Source organism: Pygocentrus nattereri, chromosome 2 (assembly GCF_015220715.1).
Source record: "Pygocentrus nattereri isolate fPygNat1 chromosome 2, fPygNat1.pri, whole genome shotgun sequence".
Lineage (NCBI taxonomy): Eukaryota > Metazoa > Chordata > Actinopteri > Characiformes > Serrasalmidae > Pygocentrus > Pygocentrus nattereri.
The window spans coordinates 9,928,083-9,945,637 of NC_051212.1; the positions used below are offsets into that span (position 1 = coordinate 9,928,083).

The 17,555-nt window shown below is 47.7% G+C and overlaps 1 protein-coding gene and 1 non-coding gene across 2 annotated transcripts in view; both read left to right on the forward strand.

Moving 5' to 3' along the window:
- The first annotated feature begins 1,738 nt into the window (after positions 1 to 1,738).
- On the forward strand, positions 1,739 to 1,927 carry LOC119262721. Its single transcript, XR_005129856.1, has one exon. It is a non-coding gene; the product is annotated as a U2 spliceosomal RNA (small nuclear RNA).
- A 4,035-nt stretch (positions 1,928 to 5,962) lies between these two features.
- Positions 5,963 to 17,555, forward strand: part of phlpp1 (PH domain and leucine rich repeat protein phosphatase 1) — a 133,989-nt gene continuing 122,396 nt past the window's right edge. The window contains exon 1 of the mRNA XM_037544993.1: positions 5,963 to 7,668. Coding sequence (XP_037400890.1) covers positions 6,273 to 7,668 — 1,396 coding nt within the window. The 5' untranslated portion in view covers positions 5,963 to 6,272. The remainder of the gene's footprint in view (positions 7,669 to 17,555) is intronic.

Here is a 17,555-nt window from a genome sequence, read left to right on the forward strand (position 1 = left end):
ATGGGCTGTGTATGGGCCCCAGCTGGGCTGCCCAATTGGAAAACCATTGCTAACCCAGTGGGGGACTACATGGACATGTTGGCTGGGTAACACACTGAACAGACCTGAGAAGGCAGTGGATCAGACACAGCAGTGCTGCTGGAGTTTTTAAACACTGTGTCCACTCACTGTCCACTCTATTAGACTCTCCTACCTTGTCGGTCCACCTTGTAGATGTAAAGTCAGAGACGACAGCTCATCTGCTGCTGCACAGTTTGTGTCGGTCATCCTCTAGTCCTTCATCAGTGGACACAGGACGCTGCGTACAGGACCCTGCTGGCTGGATGTTTTTGGTTGGTGGACTATTCTCAGTCCAGCAGAGACACTGAGGTGTTTATATACTCCAGCAGCACCGTTGTGTTTGATCCATTCGTACCAGCACAACACAGATTCGATTAATTTATTAATGCAACGTCAGATCATAGATCTTTCTCTTTTTTTGAAGTATTTAAAATGCCTTATTATATTATTTGCTCATGTTGGGTCAATATTCTCCCTGCTGGCAGCATTAAACCAGCACATTTAGTCTCCAGATAAAACAGCTAATGTTGCATTTTGGATGCCTGTATGCTGGTCCGCCAGCTAGACTAGCACCAGATCAGCACAGACCAGCACGATCCAGTTCAGACCAGCATTTAACAGGGCAGGAGCTGGAATACAGCGTCTCCATCTGCAACAACCGAAACCATCACAGTTAAAAATGAAACCGTAGACTAAGCCAGTCAGTTTCATCTCTTCCCCGTCGCATGTTCTGTTGGGATATTTTGGTGATATTTGACTTCATTTTGAAAAACGACTGCTTGCTTTTTGAAAGAGAACATGAGAAAGAGCTCAGTGACAGTCAAATGATTGCCTTTGGCAGCCGGCAGTCATTTGAAGTAAGCCAAGCTTTCCCGATTCAAAGACACTTGAAAGGTTGAAAAGTTTGTCTTATGATTCTGTTTGAGTGACAGTTTACATACGACACAAGAGCCCAAGACACCAGCGTTTCTTCTGAAATCAGGGATATTGATAAGAGTCTTTGTTCCTTTGCGGCAGCAAGAGCTTCTACTTTTCTGGGAAGGACTTATAATAGATGTTGGAACATTGCTGTGAGAATTTCATTGCATTCAGCCATTAGTGAGGTCAGGTACTGATATTGAAGGAAGCAATTACGAAGAGTGGAAGGTAGAGAATTCCAGAGTTTGGGGGCAGCAGCACTGAAAGATCTGCCACCCATAGTAGAAAGTCTAGTTGAGGGAACTGTGAGGAGTCCAGAATTAGAAGATCAGAGAGCACGAGAGGGACGGTATAAAGAAACGAGATCAGAAAGGAACGTCAGAGCCAGACCACGTAAAGCCTTGAAGGTAAGAGGGATTTTGTACTTAATCCTAAAAGTAATAGGAAGTCAACTTTCGAAGAACAGGAGTGATGGGAGCTGAGCGCTTGGTGGAGGTCAGAACCCTGGCTGCTGAGTTTTGGACGTACTGAAGACGATTGGATAGTTTAACTGCAAGGCCATGGAAAAGTGAGTTACAGTAATCAATGAGAGAGACGATGAAGGCATTGATCAATATTTAGCGCCAGTGTCACTCAGTCGTGGGGCGGAAGCGCGCAGTGTTACGCAGATGATAACATGCAGTTTTGGTGACGAGCTTGATGTGACACTCTAAAGTAAGAGATGAGTCAAGAAGACAGCCAAGGTTCTTAACCGATTGGGCTGGCTCCTCGGCCTTTTGGGTAAGATCAAGTGTAGTATCTGTTCTTATCAGTTTAATATCTGATATGTCCTCTATATGAGGGCTACATATTAAATTGATCTTTAGAACAGGGAGATGGAAGAGGGGCTTGCTCCATCCGCTCCACCCTTTTTGGGGGCAGTCGTGGGCTGGGGGTTAGGGAACTGGCCCTGTGACCGAATGGTTGCCGGTTCGATCCCCAGGGCCGACAGTCCATGACTGAGGTGTCCTTGAGCAAGACACCTAACCCCCAACTGCTCCCCGGGTGCCGTGGATAGGGCTGCCCACTGCTCCGGGCAAGTGTGCTCATTGCCCCCTAGTGTGTGTGTATTCACTAGTGTGTATGTGGTGTTTCACTTCACGGATGGGTTAAATGCGGAGGTGGAAATTCCCTGTTTGTTAGATTTTTTAAAAAAAGTATCACTTATCACTTAATATCAACATCATCAATGCTGACTGAAAAGTTCAATTCCTGGGAAAGTGTGGTTTTAGCTCCAACTCACAGAGCCTCGGATTTATCAGCATTTAGTTTCCTTTAGTTGTCTTGCCACCAAATTTTCAAATTTCTGACACAAGAACTGGAAGCCTGGGAGGAGGCAGAGAGGGAAGTAATGCCAATATAAATTGGAATGTCATCAGCATAACGGTGAAAGTCAAGACCATGGTTACGGATGATCTGACCGAGTGAGGAGATGTAAATGATAAAGAGGAGAGGCCCAAGGACAGATCCTTGGGGTACACCTTGATCTACAGGAGCAATACCAGATTTGTGGGAGCCCACAGAAATGTATTGTGCCTATCAGCAAATAGAAGAATAGTAGCCATGTAAACGTCTGTATCTGATTACATTCCCTATCGGAAAGTTCTGATCATGTGCGTCACGTCAAAGACGGCAGTGGGATGGACGTCCAGCTTATGGGTTCTTTTAGTGAAATACATCCTACTTTCTAAAATTAAAGAAAAGTTCTGGGCGAGTGATTAGAAACCATTTTAGCTTTTCGTTTATAGCCGTTGATCCGTTGGTTAGCAGGCCTTTTTTGATATAACAGGGGAAATAGGAAGTGGCCAGGCTCCTCATAAACCGGCACAGAACTCATCTCACTCTGACTGGACTCACTTGATGTTTGCTGTCATGGTAACCTTTACTCTAAGTGCATGCGCATCAGACAGATTTTCCATCAGAACATCCAGTGAGAATAAACACCTCAGTCTTCACGTATTCAATTCAGATTGGCAAAAATCTTTGCATGTAAACACAGCCAGTGTTTCTCAAATGTCTAGCCTCACTAGAGTAAAGCTGAAATACTCCACAAGTAAAGTGGGAAAAGAGTCTCACTTTATTCTCACGTGATAAACAACTTTGCAAATATACAGCTGTAATACATTTATTTGTTTGTTCATGAGCACAGACTCCACTAGAGGGCGCCCAACACCACGCAGTGTGGTCGTGACTTCGGTCCACAGCTTGGCAAACCTAACTCTGTGCTTTTATTTTGAAAACCAAACACAAACACATTCGATTAACACAAACTGAGCAGCATGGTCAGAAAACACAAGCGAGAGCAAAATGAGAAAGACATTAAAAATAAAGACAATTACAAATCAATAATAAAGACACAAAACAAAGACATAAACAACGTCATCAGGTAGAGGGAGGGGACCAGGTTCCTTCTGCTGGGGTCTCTCTGTGGGTATAAGATCATGAGATAAATGGGGAATCCTTTGATCTCCTCAGTCCTTAAACCCTCACGTTTCCCTCAGACGTACTAACATCTTTCCTCCTCGGGGACTCCAACACAGGTCTGGTGGGCATTAGGCATTATTTTACCATTCTAAACTAATTATATAATAATAATAATAATAATAATAATAATAATAATTATAATAATAATAATAATTATTATTATTATTATTAATTATTATTTTATTTATACTTATTATTATATACATAATTTAAGGTGGAACGGGAAAGTTCGGGACAGAATATAACTGCTACATCATTTAAGGTGGAACGGGAAAGTTCGGGCCAGAATATAACTGCTGCAACATTTAATGTGGAACGGGAAAGTTCGAACTACAAGTCGGCAACTAGGAGGCCAACGTCAGTTCTGCTTTATCAGGATATTTTTCATTATTTTATAATTCTAAACTAATTATATAATAATAATTATTATTATTATTATTATTATTATTGTTGTTATTATTATTTTAATTATTTTATTTATTCTTATTATAATATACATAATTTAAGGTGGAACTGGAAAGTTCGGGCCAGAATATAACTGATGTATCATTTAAGGTGGGACGGGAAATTTCGGGCCAGAATATAACTGATGCATCATTTAAGGTGGGACGGTAAAGTTCGGGCCAGAATATAATTGATGCATCATTTAAGGTGGGACGGGAAAGTTCGGGCCAGAATATAACTGCTGCACTATTTAAGGTGGGACGGGAAAGTTCGGGCTAGAATATAACTGCTGCACTATTTAAGGTGGGACGGGAAAGTTCGGGCCAGAATATAACTGCTGCACTATTTAAGGTGGGACGGGAAAGTTCGGGCTAGAATATAACTGCTGCACTATTTAAGGTGGGACGGGAAAGTTCGGGCCAGAATATAACTGCTGCACTATTTAAGGTGGGACGGGAAAGTCGGCGAGTATGAAGCCAACGCCAGTCCCGCTTTATCAGGATCATTTTGAACCATCGGGCGTTTCGTCCATCAGTCGAAGCGCGTCAGATCCAGCAGTACTGAACGTGTCAGCGGCTCAGTTCTTCAGAAACACAGTAAACCACGCGGGCCGGTTTCATTCAGAATCGCCACCAAACACCGCGGAAATCCCGTGATAACCGCTGAAACCCTTTTAAACCGGGAGAAACCCGGCCGCGCAGCGAAGGAACGAACGGTCGCGATGTTTCACGATCAACTGTCGTCGACGTTGCGCGGCGCTTCTTGGGAAATGTAGTTCAGTCAAGCACAGCTTACTGAGGAGAGACCGCGCGGCATGTCGGGGGAGGAATACATTTCCCAAGAGCCACCGCGTTGGCCAGTAAACTGTGCGCGCCATTCCGTCCCGGCCTCCCCCTCATGAATATGCAGCTGCGCGTTTGCGTCAGGCGTCGGATGTTCGCCTTCACGCGGACGCGTTCTCATCCGCATACTCGCGTCCTAAAGAGGGTCCCTAGCGAGTGACGCTCCAGAATCAAGTGCACTACAAACCTTCGCCTGTTTCTCTGAGCCCTCCCAGGGCTGATGGGTGGCGTGCTCCCCGGCGCCGTCCGCGCTGTTTACATGCATTTAGCTAGCGGCCAAAAACCCACAGCATCACCATGGAAACAGGCTGATGCTGTGCCACCGACTACTGACGCCTCTGTCCGGTACATGAAAATATGACCGTGAAACAAACTCAGCAAACGTTCATTTTACATCCATAAATTTGGGTAACGGGGTTTAACTTCATGCCGTTTTGTAGTGACCTGAATTTAATAAATAAATACATAAATAAAATAAAAATAGAAATACGATTCTCTGTTACACAAAAAATAAAAACAAACAAAGAAGAGGTTATTACGACTTCCCTTCTATTTAAGAAAACATTATTAAAATACTACTAAGCGGGAAACAGGTTATGTGCTTATTTATTTATTATTATTATTATTATTATTATTATTATTATTATTATTAGTTCTTTCTATTTTCTTTAAAACTTTAAAGAGAGAGAGAAAAAAAAACTCATATTCTCCTACTCATAATAAATCAATCAATCAATCAATCAATCAATCAATCAATCAATCTTCCGCCAAAAAAGATAGACGTTAAGCCATACGGGGTTTACAAAATAAAAGTCTTCACCGTGAACGCCAGCAGTCCTAACTTCAGCCCTGTGACCGCCGCTTCAGTGGCGTCGGCGCTGACGCAGCGCTTTCCGTCGGTTTTACGGAGAGTTTCTTTCAGTTGTTCAGGACTTTTTGACTGCCGGTCGAGAAAGACTGAAGCGGCTAAATGTGTTAAAACACAGCCTGTTAGCGGAGGCTCAGCGCCTCATGTGTGGAGGCGCCTGATTTCCAGATCGGCGATGTTTTAGTGGAGGAATTAATAAAACGACCCATTAAAATAGTCCACGGCCCCCGAGTCTGCTCGGTTAGAGGAGTGCGCGCCAGCTAGCGTGCCGCGCGAATTGGAACACAGCCCGCCTCGCAGCGGCACGGCCCCGCCCTCCGGTGGGTCCGCCGCGCTGCCGCTGCCCCGTTCAGTCTCCATGATTTGACAACGGCAGAAGTGGCGAATCCATTTACCGAGGCGCGGCGCGGCGCGGCGCGGCGGAGAGGGAGGGAGGAAAAGGCTCGACTGCGAGTGGATGTGCAGCGATCTGAGTAGCGCCGCTCAGACGGCGGAGCCCGGACAGCAGCTCGCCTCTTCCCGCTGAAGCAGAGCCGGAGGATTTACTTCTGTTTGTCGCAGTTCTTGTTGTTGTTGTTGTTGTTGTTGTCGCTGCTGCTGCTGCTGTTCTCCTGAAGATGGAAAGTGCGCGGGCAGCGGTCAGGCCGGCTGAGGGCGGCTCTTCCACGGCAGGCGTGTGGAAATCCAGCACGACCGAAAGCAGCAAGCCGAAGAAGCCCGGCGGCCCCTCGCCGAGTCCGGGAGTGGACGACGGCGGGGGCGGCGGCGGTGGCGGTGAGTCGAAGCCCGAGGTTGCCCGTATAGACGCTCTGAAAGGCGGCCAGCGGTCCCCTCCGGGCGCCGAGCTGAGCAAACCCGCCTTGAGAGCTGCCAAAAACGGCCGCGGGGGTCCAGGCACCAGCACCAGCACCAGTTCCAGCTCGCTGCTTCTGAAAAGGCGGCGTCTGAAGAGGAACCTGTCAGCTGCCTCGGCCTCGACCAAGCTGAGCTCGGCCGCGGTGCCCTCCTCATCGTCCTCCTCTTCGTCCTCATCCTCCTCCTCCTCCTCTTCCTTGCACACACGCAGCCTGGACAGGAAGGCCCTGCTGAGACACCGTCAAGCCGCCGCCGTCCAGCTGCAGCCGTCTGACCGCCAGTGGGTCCGGGCTGACCTGCACCGGGGCGCTGTGCATGTGCACGACCGGTCCTGGGACAAGTCCAGCCCCAGGCCCGTCCTGTGCACGCTGGAGACCACGGCAGGCGAGATCGCCCAGCGTCTGAGCCAGACAGGCAGCAAGCTGGCGTCGGTGGTCCGGGTTACCGGGGGAGGTCGAGGTGGTGACCATCAGAGCCGCTTTGAGCACTTGAGGCCGGAGAGCGACCGGCTCCACCTCTTCCTGTTTGAGAAAGACGAGAGCGACGGACGGCCCGAAGACTTCGGCCTCTACTCGCCCGAAGTGTCCATCACGGCCAGCCCCTTGTCGCCCAATGGCAACAGCGAGGGGTCGGTGCGGAGCTTGGGGTCCGCGCAGTCCCGGCTGGCCGAGCACCGAGACTCCTTGAGCGACGACATGATCCTGGGCACGGACGCGTCCGCCCTGAGCCCGCCCTTCGAGGGCCCGGACGCCTACGGAAGCTCCTCGGACGAGCTGGAGCTGGACGGGCCTGCGTCTGGAGACCCCAGCGACTCCGTGGCCCAGGACTCGACCATTTTAACGGACAGAACGGACATGAACGGGAGCGGGCTGGAGCCGCTGAGACTGGCCCCTGTCCTGCCGGGATCTGGTCCCGGCTCTCCGGGCCCTTCTGAGCGCCTCTGTTTGCGGCCCGAGGCCTCGGAGGCGGAGGATCGAGACACTTCGCCAGCGCTTTACGTGCAGCTCCACGGAGAGGCGGCCCGGCGGCTTGCCCGGGACGAGAGGCCCCTGCAGATCCAGAACGAGTTCCTCTTCAAACTGGGATTTAAGGATCCGTGGAGAGTTCAGGAGGAAGGGATGAACACCGAGCTCGGCTCTCTGCTGCGCTTCTACGCAGGTAAGGAAGGGGATGGAGCTTAAAATTGCTTTCGATTTCAAGGCTTAAGCTTTTCCGAAGTTGGAGGCAAATTAGGAGCTTGTTATAATGCGCTGTGTAGGCCTGTGCAGCAAGAGCGTGACGGTTTTAGCTTGTCTGGGCTGTTGAAGCGGCCAGTGGTGGTAAGCCAAGGTGACGAGGAGCCTTGAAGATGTTTCGCCGCTCGCCCAGGGCACCCTCAATTCAGGTGAAGCTCCTTGGATGTGATGAAATGTCTTCAAGATCGGACCACAAGTTTAAAGGCCTTGAGGTCCCATGTAGGCTGGTTAATTGACCTCATGTGGAGTCCGCTGACTCAGGAGGTCCAGTGGTTCCCAACCCTGGTTCTGAAGGACCCGCTGCCTGGCCAGTTTTAGTGCAGCACACCCACTTCAAGAAAGCTGAGTAGTTGGTTCAGTTGTGTTGTAGCCTTGAAATGAACAGGACAGGGATTCTCCAGGAGAGGTGAGCCAGCACTCGGAAGGTTGTGGGTTCAGATCCCAAGACTGAATGGGAATGCTTTCCTGTGACTGTGCGAGGAACTTAACCCCCTAGTGCCGCAGCCGGTGCTGTGCTGCTCCCAGACTGGACTTTATTAGGCAGACAAATGGCGAATTCTCTTTTGTAGGATGAATGAAGTTACTGAGATAACATCCCGGAATAATTAAATCGCTGCTGTGGGAAGGAAACCTCATATCTCCATTTTTGTCGTTTTTCACTTTTTGTCATATTTTGAAGACGCCCGTCTCCCTTTACATTGTGTGTAAATTTCATGATGAATGGACTAAAAGAAACGACCCAAAACGACTTGGTAAAAATTCTGGTTCCATTGACTTACATTAAGAGTACAGCAGGTTTCTTCCTTCTCCTGTAAAGTCACCACTTTGGAGATGGGAGGTGTTTTTCCGTGAAACATGTTACCCAGAAAGGTGGGAATTCCTGAGGTGGCATTACTGTGTTTACTGAAGGGCTTGTCGTGTGCGTTTGAGGGCTTTGGGGTTTACTGTACACACGCTGGCCTGAGCCAGGGACGCTCGTGGACAGCTGTCGTCCGGTCCCGCAGGCTTTGGAGGCAACGCTGCGTCACACTTCAGGCAAAGTTTGAGTTCAGCGCTGCGCTAAACTCCTAGACAGAGCTCATTTTTCTCTTTACCTTGGCTTAAATGGCCTTGACGTGCGGATTGATTCGTGCTCTTGTTCACTGGGTCGGAATGTGTTGCGTGTGCAGTCAGTTGCACACGTGAGGGTAAGCGAGCACCGTTTAATACACCTTTGGCGTGTTTTTGCTGAATTTGGCGTATTGAAGCGCGTACAGTGTTTCGTAATATGTTAAACCAAGCAAATAGACAGAAATTGTGCATTAAAATGTGCCGGAAAAATGGAAAATCTTTAAAAATAGCCAAATTTAGTTGAGTACCCTGTGGAGAATGTGTCGACTTGTTTTCAGTTAATCAACCAGGGGGTGTTCAAACTTTTGCCCACGACTGTATGTGCTGTCGTATTTAAGTCCCGCTGGCTGGCAGCCAGCAGAGTGTGAAGGCTTGAGGAAGTACAGTATCCCGTATCGGCCGCATGCGTGTGCTCATTACAGCCTCAACGTGCCGACTCAGTTGGCCGGTCATTTCCCACGTAATTTTGGCTAATCTGTCCGTTATAAGCCCAAATTTTGTGTTTGTCCGGTATTGGACAGGCCTGAGCTCGGCCTCACGTTGTCAGGCTCCGTGAGAATCCTTCCGCTATGAAATCCCGTTTTCTGTGTTTGTGCCAAAGCTGCCCTGTCGATTCCTCCCCGAGGCTTCCTGTTGGCAGAGCTGCGTGTGTGCTGTGCGCTGTAGGTGTGCGGTTGTGTCAGGCTCAGCTGGAGCGCCGATGGTCCCGCTGTCACTTTTACGCAGAGCCGGGGTTTAAGGCGGCCCCCCGGATTCAGGAAAGCCACCGAGAGACAACATGACCCGCGGTGGGAACCTCAGGGCCTGCCTTCCCTCAGCGCTGCTCTAATCCTCCTCCGGCTCTCTGGCCTCCGTGTGCCGTCTCGAGGGAGACAGAGTGCCACAGAGCTCGGAGTTCCGTCTGTGATGTAACAATGGCATGCGAGCTGTTCTAAGAATGCCACAAATTCCGGAATCACATGCCGAATTCTAGAATTACACACGTCACAGGCCGAAAGGTTAACAGGGGTCAAACTAGGGTTGAGCAGTCTGACCATATTTCATCATTACTGGGGTAAATTCGGTCACGGGGGGCTTTTCTGAGAACATCATGGACATTGTCAGTACACTCTTAGCAAAAAAGGGTTCTACCTATTACCAAAAAAAGGTTCTTTGGCTTGTAATATTGGAACCATTTTTGGCGCTGCATAGAACCCTTTCCAAAAAGAAGAACCCTTTCACAATGCAGAGAACCCTTTATATATATATATATATATATATATATATATATATACACACACACACATCTCACACATCTCACACACACACACACACACTACATTACCAAAAGTATTTGGTCGTCTGCCTTCACACGCATATGAACTTTAGTAACATTCCACTCTTAATCCATAGGGTTTAATATGATGTCGGTCCACCCTTTGCAGCTGTAACAGCTTCAACAGTTCTGGGAAGGCTTTCCACAAGGGTTAGGAGTGTGTTTATGGGAATTTTTGACCGTTCTTCCAGAAGTGCTTTTGTGAGGTCAGACACTGATGTTGGACGAGAAGGCCTGGCTCACAGTCTCCACTCTAATTCATCCCAATTGGGTTCTGTCGGGTTGAGGTCAGGACTCTGTGCAGGCCAGTCAAGTTCTTCCACACCAAACTCGCTCATCCGTGTCTTTATGGACCTGCTTTGTGCGCTTGGTGATGTAAGGCTTGGATGCAGCTGCTCGGCCATGGAAACCCATTCCATGAAGCTCTCTACGCTGTTCTTGAGCTGATCTGAAGGCTACATGAAGTTTGGAGGTCTGTAGTGATTGACTCTGCAGAAAGTCGGTGACCTCTGTGCACTATGCCCCTCAGCATCTGCTGACCGCTCTGTCATTTTACGTGGTCGACCACTTCGTGGCTGAGTTGCTGTCGTTCCCAATCACTTCCACTTTGTTATAATCCCACTGACAGTGGACTGTGGAATATTTAGTAGTGAGGAAATTTCACGACTGGACTTGCTGCTCAGGTGGCGTCCGATCACGGCACCACGCTGGAACTCACTGAGCTCCTGAGAGCGACCCATTCGTTTTTACTGCAGCAGGGAAACGGAGAAACACTGCTTTGTGAAATTCCCCTCAGGTGCAGTAGGAAGAGGTTTTCAGTTGCGTTTATTTTTTAGATTAAACGAGAGCGTTGTGTATAGCCAGCTGTAGAGAAGTGATTCAAGCCGCACTGGGCCTTGAAGCCGACCCGGCTGAGTTCAGGATGTGCTGACTGAGATGAAGCTGTTCTGAGTGGCTTGAAAACCTCCAGTATGTCACCGTTCACTGACCAGAGCTGACTGAGAAGTTTTCTTTGAAGATGATGGTTAAATGTTTACTTTCCTGCCCCCCTCGCCGCTGACCGAGCCAGCAACTGCTGTGTTCAGGGTTGCCAGATTGGGTAGGCTCCCTCGATGTACCATTTTTAATGCAGTGTTGCTATGAATGCAATTCCCACTGACTTATGAAACCGAAGCATGGCTGTTATTTTAAATATCAGTGATAATATTCAGCGTAACGTTTGATAGTGTTTCCGCAATTTTAATAAAAAATTTAATTTTGCCCTGTATTGTGGAGACGTCACTCTCCGAAGGGTTAAAACACAGCGCTGGTCACCTGTGCCTTTAGTCTAGACGGCTATAGGCTCAAACTGCTAACTCGAATGTAAATATTTAACCACATCCCTGCACAAACGTAGCCCTCCGCGTTCAGGCCCCCGCACAGCTAGTAGCCGTGTGTAGTAGCAGCGTTCAGTGTGGACCTGTTTATGTTCAAATGGGAAACTCCACCCATTTCTCAAAGTGTCTTTATAAGTCAGTCGAGAAATTGTAAACAAAGTCGTTCAGAGTGGTTTGACGTGAGATGGATCATTGTAGAAAGGGGTGGCGATAGGAACCGGGGGTTGCCATGACGACAACACGCACAGCCGCTTTATTTACTATGCGTATGTAGTGTTAATAATGGTAAACTGGTTTTCTTTGGGTATGATTTTTGCTGTGTGCACCTCTCCACCATGAGTGGATTAAAAAAAAGACATCCCGGCCAAGAAGCTTATCTTTAACGACCATAAGACAGCGTCTCACATGTCAGGCCAGGTCACGTGAAAACTTTCTGTGAGGGAGCTTTTAGAGGCACTGAAGGATCAATATCCTACGTTTTTCTTTATATTTTACTTTTTCCACTCCTGAGATGACCGTTTTCCAACCTCTCCATCTCTTAGAACGGTGGTTTCCAGCCCTGGTGCCTCCTGTCCTGCGTATTTTGCTGTTTTCCCTGCTGAAAACACGCCTAATGAGCCTCATGAGCCTCATGAGCTGAAGTGGGCCTGTTATGGCAGAGGAAGACTCAGATGTGCAGGGCAGAGGGTCCTTCCAGACCATGGTTGGGAACCTGTGCCTTGGAATTAAACAGGTTGCAGCACCATTAAGTCTGAATAAGCTCTCTTTTGATCCTCTGCTGTGTTTTGTGCCTCAGAAACTCTCCACACAGCATCAGCGTGAGTTTAACTGTGCAGGGCCTGAAATTCATTTTTCAGAGCTGGGGGTTGGGGGTGAGGGGGGCTACTTGTGAGCTTAACTGTAGGTCTTACCTTGTCCTGTTCTTTTTGAAAGCCTTGTGAAAGCAGGACGCTCCACCTCTTTCATGAATTTAACCAGATGACCAAATTTTTAACTAGCCACTTCATTCTAGTTTGCCCTTTTTGGTTCCACCGGTTGTCCTGAGTGGGTTCCACTTCAGATAATGTAGATCTACGTTTTAGCCAGCGGTCCGTGTTTGCAGGCCTCCGGGTCCACATCGCTGAAACCTGTCTGTAAATGTTAGTGGAAGGTGCTGCGGCAGCAGAGGACACTCGTACGCTCGTTGATGGAGAGCGAGATCGTGCCAAGTGTGTTTTCCAGAGAGGAAGTCGGCCCATTCCACACTGGTGCAAACTGGTGCAAAATATAGAAATTATGCAGAAATTTTGGGAAGTCGGCGGAATTCCCCTTTAACCCAAATGTGCTTCTCCTTCACTGCTGGCCTTTATTTTCATTCTCCCTGCTCCCTCTCTTTCCCGTTGGCCTGTCCTTGTGGGTAATAAAACATGGCAGCGTCCTCTGCTCCCACGGACGCGCATGACACGGCCACAAAGCCGCTGCGGCCAACTTATGGTGCTTGGACCCCGGCCTTGTTCCGGATCTCGCTCCATTATCATCCGACTGAAAGGCTTGAATGCGCTGATGCTGGAATGGACAGAGAGGCCCTAAATAGGGTAGAAGGGAGGGAGTGGGAGGGAGTGGAGTGGGGTGGGGTGGAGTGGAGTGTGGGGGGGGGGGGGGTGCTGGGGGGGTCCGGGTTAAAGGCCGTCTCTCCACTCCTGGCTCTCTCTGGTCATTCAGATGCAGTGTGGCCTCTCTGTTCTTGGCAAGCTCTCCGCTACCGTCTCTCGGCTCGGCCTGTGCCAAGACCCTTCAGCCCACCCCGCCGCGGAAGGGGGGTGGAGATAGCTGCAGGAAGTGCTTTCATTCACTCAGCTGGGATAAACGGGGATGGTGAGAATACAGATGGGTTTGGGGGGAGAGGGCGGGGGTTTGGTTAGTGGAGCAACATTGCGCCGCTTTCTTTGGCTGAGGAGGCGTCTGCGTGTCGGAGTGTTTGTGATATTTTGGCCGTATGGTGGAGGAGGAGCGCGCACGTTTCAGGACTTTGGGAAGTTTTAGGCAGTATCATTTTGTTTGTCCGTGACTTTTGTTTTTGTTTTGTGATCGAAACTTTTAATTGACATTAATGGGCGAAGCACATGTTGCAGAACGTAGCGACGTGACCTTAGTCTTCCATAGTGACGTGTGGGAAAACGGACCAAAGCCTTTCACAGTTTTCATGGCGCTTGACGTCTTTATGGAGAAACGATGGATGCGGATTATAAAAGTTTGTGTCTGAATTAAACAATAATATCAGTTTCGCTCCAGCGGGTTTGAGCCAGTGGCGTTCAGCGAACGTTTAAAACGTTTAAAGTTCATAAGACCAGAATAATAAAATGTAAAACTTCTTATCTCTGATAAAGACGCCCTCAGGTCACATCCAGCTTGTTGCAGTGTAAAGGATTTTAAAAGCTGACGGCTGTGGATTCGTGACGTTGATTTAACGCTGTCTACGGTCCTGCGCTGTTCAAGGCAGTATCACTGTGTGTTTCTCACGTTTTAAGGTGGATTGTGTTCAGTTCTGGCTCCAGTTCAGTGTTTCTAGTTTTAAATGCAAATTCTCCTGTTCTGGTTTTCCTGTAAAGGCATCAAGCGACTTGAAAACAAAGTAATTGAGGCTTTGGCAGATATTCCTCCTGTCACTCAGAAGAAAGTGGCGTGTGTGTGGGTCACGTTTTTCCAGTGTTGGGCTACCATTCCTCTTTAATCCTAATTCCTCTCTAGAGCTAATGGACGTTTTCAGTGATCTAAACCAGGTTTGGTTGCCTGTTACTGTACAGATGAGCATTGGTTGTGAGCTAATCAGTGTCCAGACAGATGATTCTGAAATAGCAGAGGACTTAAATTCTGGATTTGGCGTCCAGTTTCTGGTCCTGGATTTTGTCGTTAGTGGTAGTTGTGATGGTAGATGGACCCAGTCGGTTCCATCAGCAGTTCAGTTAACTCCAACTGATTACAAAATCCAGGGCTGGAAACTTGATTCAGCGTCCAGAGACATCTACAACATCGAGACATGAGCGATTTCCAGACTTTGGAACCAAAAGAGATTCCTGTTCTTGCTCTTAATGCTGCGCTGGGTCACCCTGACCTAGATTCCCTGACCGTGTTTGCCATTTGGTTTTGTTTTAGCTGGATAGTCCAAAAATCCTGAGAAATTTCACAGTAAGCACTCTTGACTGCTTCCATAGCCAGGGTTGGTGAGTCCGACGTCAGCCTTTAGTGGTTTTAGGTTCTGTTCTCAGTGTTTTCGTCATCACTGTCAAAATATTGGTGATATATTTAGCTCGTATCGCCCCACCCTTCACGGCTTCCTCAGCCCTAACCTCAAAACCTTGTTGTAGAACTAGGCTGCCTGCAATACCAGCGTTAGTGGCTGCACTGCTGCTGTTAGCCTGCAGTCAGGGCCTCCATCTACTGAGCTGCCTGCATTAATAGAATCACCACGGTGTCTTGAGGGATCACTTTTTCCTAGTGAATCACTCGGCTTGGGTTCAAATCTGTGGAAAGCATGGATTCTAACGTCATCATGCTTTTGGGTAAAGGTCATAAAGGTCAGCTGAAAGACAAGCACAGGGCGAACTAACCAGATGCATCTTAAAGGTCCCAGAAACTGTTTGTTGGAGTAATTAAACTACTTTGGCTTCCCTAAAAAAACCTTTCGGTTCTTTTAAAGGGCCATTAGTCTACATTTTCTTGTATTTAATGTTTTTTCAGGCCCATTTATACTGTTTGTGGGGTTAAATGTACCAAAAGCGGTCCTGATTAACTTCTGTGTGGGCTTTTTCAACATTTCCTCGCCAATTAGAGTTAAACCGGCTGTTTTTGTTACTGTGTGTTTAAGATTCATACACGTAAACAGGCTCTGTTCTGATTGGCCGCCCGATATCGGACCTTCATTTATGAAGCAGACTGGGACGAAAACACTTTATGGCTATGTTCACATTACAATTCTTATGTCTCAAATCCGGCTTTTTCCTCAAATCCGATCTCTCTGACTCGACGGTTCACACTCGTTTAGGTCAGTGATTCAAATCTCCTCCTTAATGTGGACGAACCGGCGCCCTGAAATGACCCACATGCGCTCATCCTGCTCAGTAACGTCACGTGACTGAATCGCTGCATCATCAGCGCAAACTAACGAGCAGAACGAGCTTCGCTGAGAAGATCATTAACTCTGATCAGCTCTCAGCTTCATTATTAGAGCCAGACGGAGGAGAAGAAGGTGAGATGAGCTGCTTTTCCACCGTTTACAGGCTTTTACTTCTGTTTGGCGCTGTTGCCATGGTAACGCTGAATGACGAAGCACACAGATTCCGATCTGAGCGTCACATTAAGGCCACATGGCCACGAATCGAATACGTATCCCATCTAGGACCGCATGAAAGTGGCTCGGGTTTGAAAAGATCAGATTTGCGTGTCCACACTGCTCTGAAAACACCAGATCTGAGTCACAAATCGGGTTTTGCGCCACTTCAGCCTGGTTCTAGCTCTGTAGCGTGGTCAGTTGTGCAGGTGTGATGAGAGTTTTAAAAAAAGTCTGGAAACATAAGTTCAGTCTGCTTATGGTTGTTATTGTTGTCGTGGTTGTTAAAGGGCCCACATCATGGAAGAACAACCATCGTGCTTTGGATGTAAGAGTTTGATGTAGTACATAAGCATCGTTACTGTTTCAAAACATACCGTTTATTCTGCACATCTGGAAGTTGAGCTGTTAATACAGCCTGTTTTTCATATGTTGTTTCTGTGATGTCAGTTTACATGTCGCCGTTGTCTGAAGAAAAACTCGCATCTCCAAAATAGTAACTTCACGGAAGAAGGAAAAAACCTGTCTTACTTTCAATGGAAGTCAATGGAACCAGACGTTTTCCCCAAGTCATTTTGGGCCGTTTCTTGCGGTCCGTTCATCGTGACGTTTGCACACGGTGTAAAGAGCAACAGACGCTTTCAAATGATGTCAAAAAAGTGAAAAACGACAAAAGTGGAGATACGAGGTTTTGTTCTGATAGCAGCGATAAATGAATATTCAGCCTACAGCAGTGCAGCTCCACGCATTCACACTGAAGTCATAAGGAATGTTTCATCCTCGGCGGTTTCCAGCATGAGCAGCCAATCAGAAAAGGACTTATTTACATACCATTCTGCAGTCATCACGTCTTAAAAGCTGTGAGGTTTAATTGTGAGGGATAAAGGGAGGTTGGAAAAGGGTGATGAGGAAATGAGTGAATCTACAAAAAATGTCAAACACAAGAGAAACGTAGAATATGGGCCACAGAGAGGGATGTTTAAAGATCAGAATGTGGCTCAAAATAGGACGAAGCAACCAGTGACCTAAAAAATTGGCACGAGCCGCGTCACGCTTTGGTCTGTCTGAAGCGCGGAGAGCGCAGGAAGCCACAACGCTGCGCGGCATTCCAGCTATTAGGATACCACAGTGAAGTCACATGACTGATGTGTGTTGCAGTCGTTAATCAGCCGGCTGAGAGGCTGCAGAGGCTTACCGATGCCCTCAGGAGTTAACAGTAATGCAGAATACACAGGCAGGAGCGAAAGCTTATCCAGCGCTGAAGACGGTCCGGGCAAGTCGAAACCTGATCGGACCGCTTTAACTTCCTACTGGAGTTCAAGCAGGAGGTGGTTGCTGCACTTCGCCTTCCTCTTGTAAAGTCTCTTCATTGACCAGGTACTTTAGGATGTATGAAATATCACACCTAGTATCACAGTAGAGCTGCAACAATTAATCGATTAATCGTCGACTATTAAATTAGTCAACAACTATTTTGGCACTTAATGGACTGATCTTTTTTTTTTTCTCTGATTCCTGCTTAAATTTGAATAATCTGGGGCTTTGGAAAACAACGACTGGCACTTTTTTTCCATTTTCTGACATTTTATAGCGCAAACAACCAATCGATTAATCGAGAAAATAATCAACAGGTTAATTGACGATGAAAATAATCGTTAGTTGCAGCCTTACTTCACAATAAAGCGTGATTGAAAAAGTTTCAA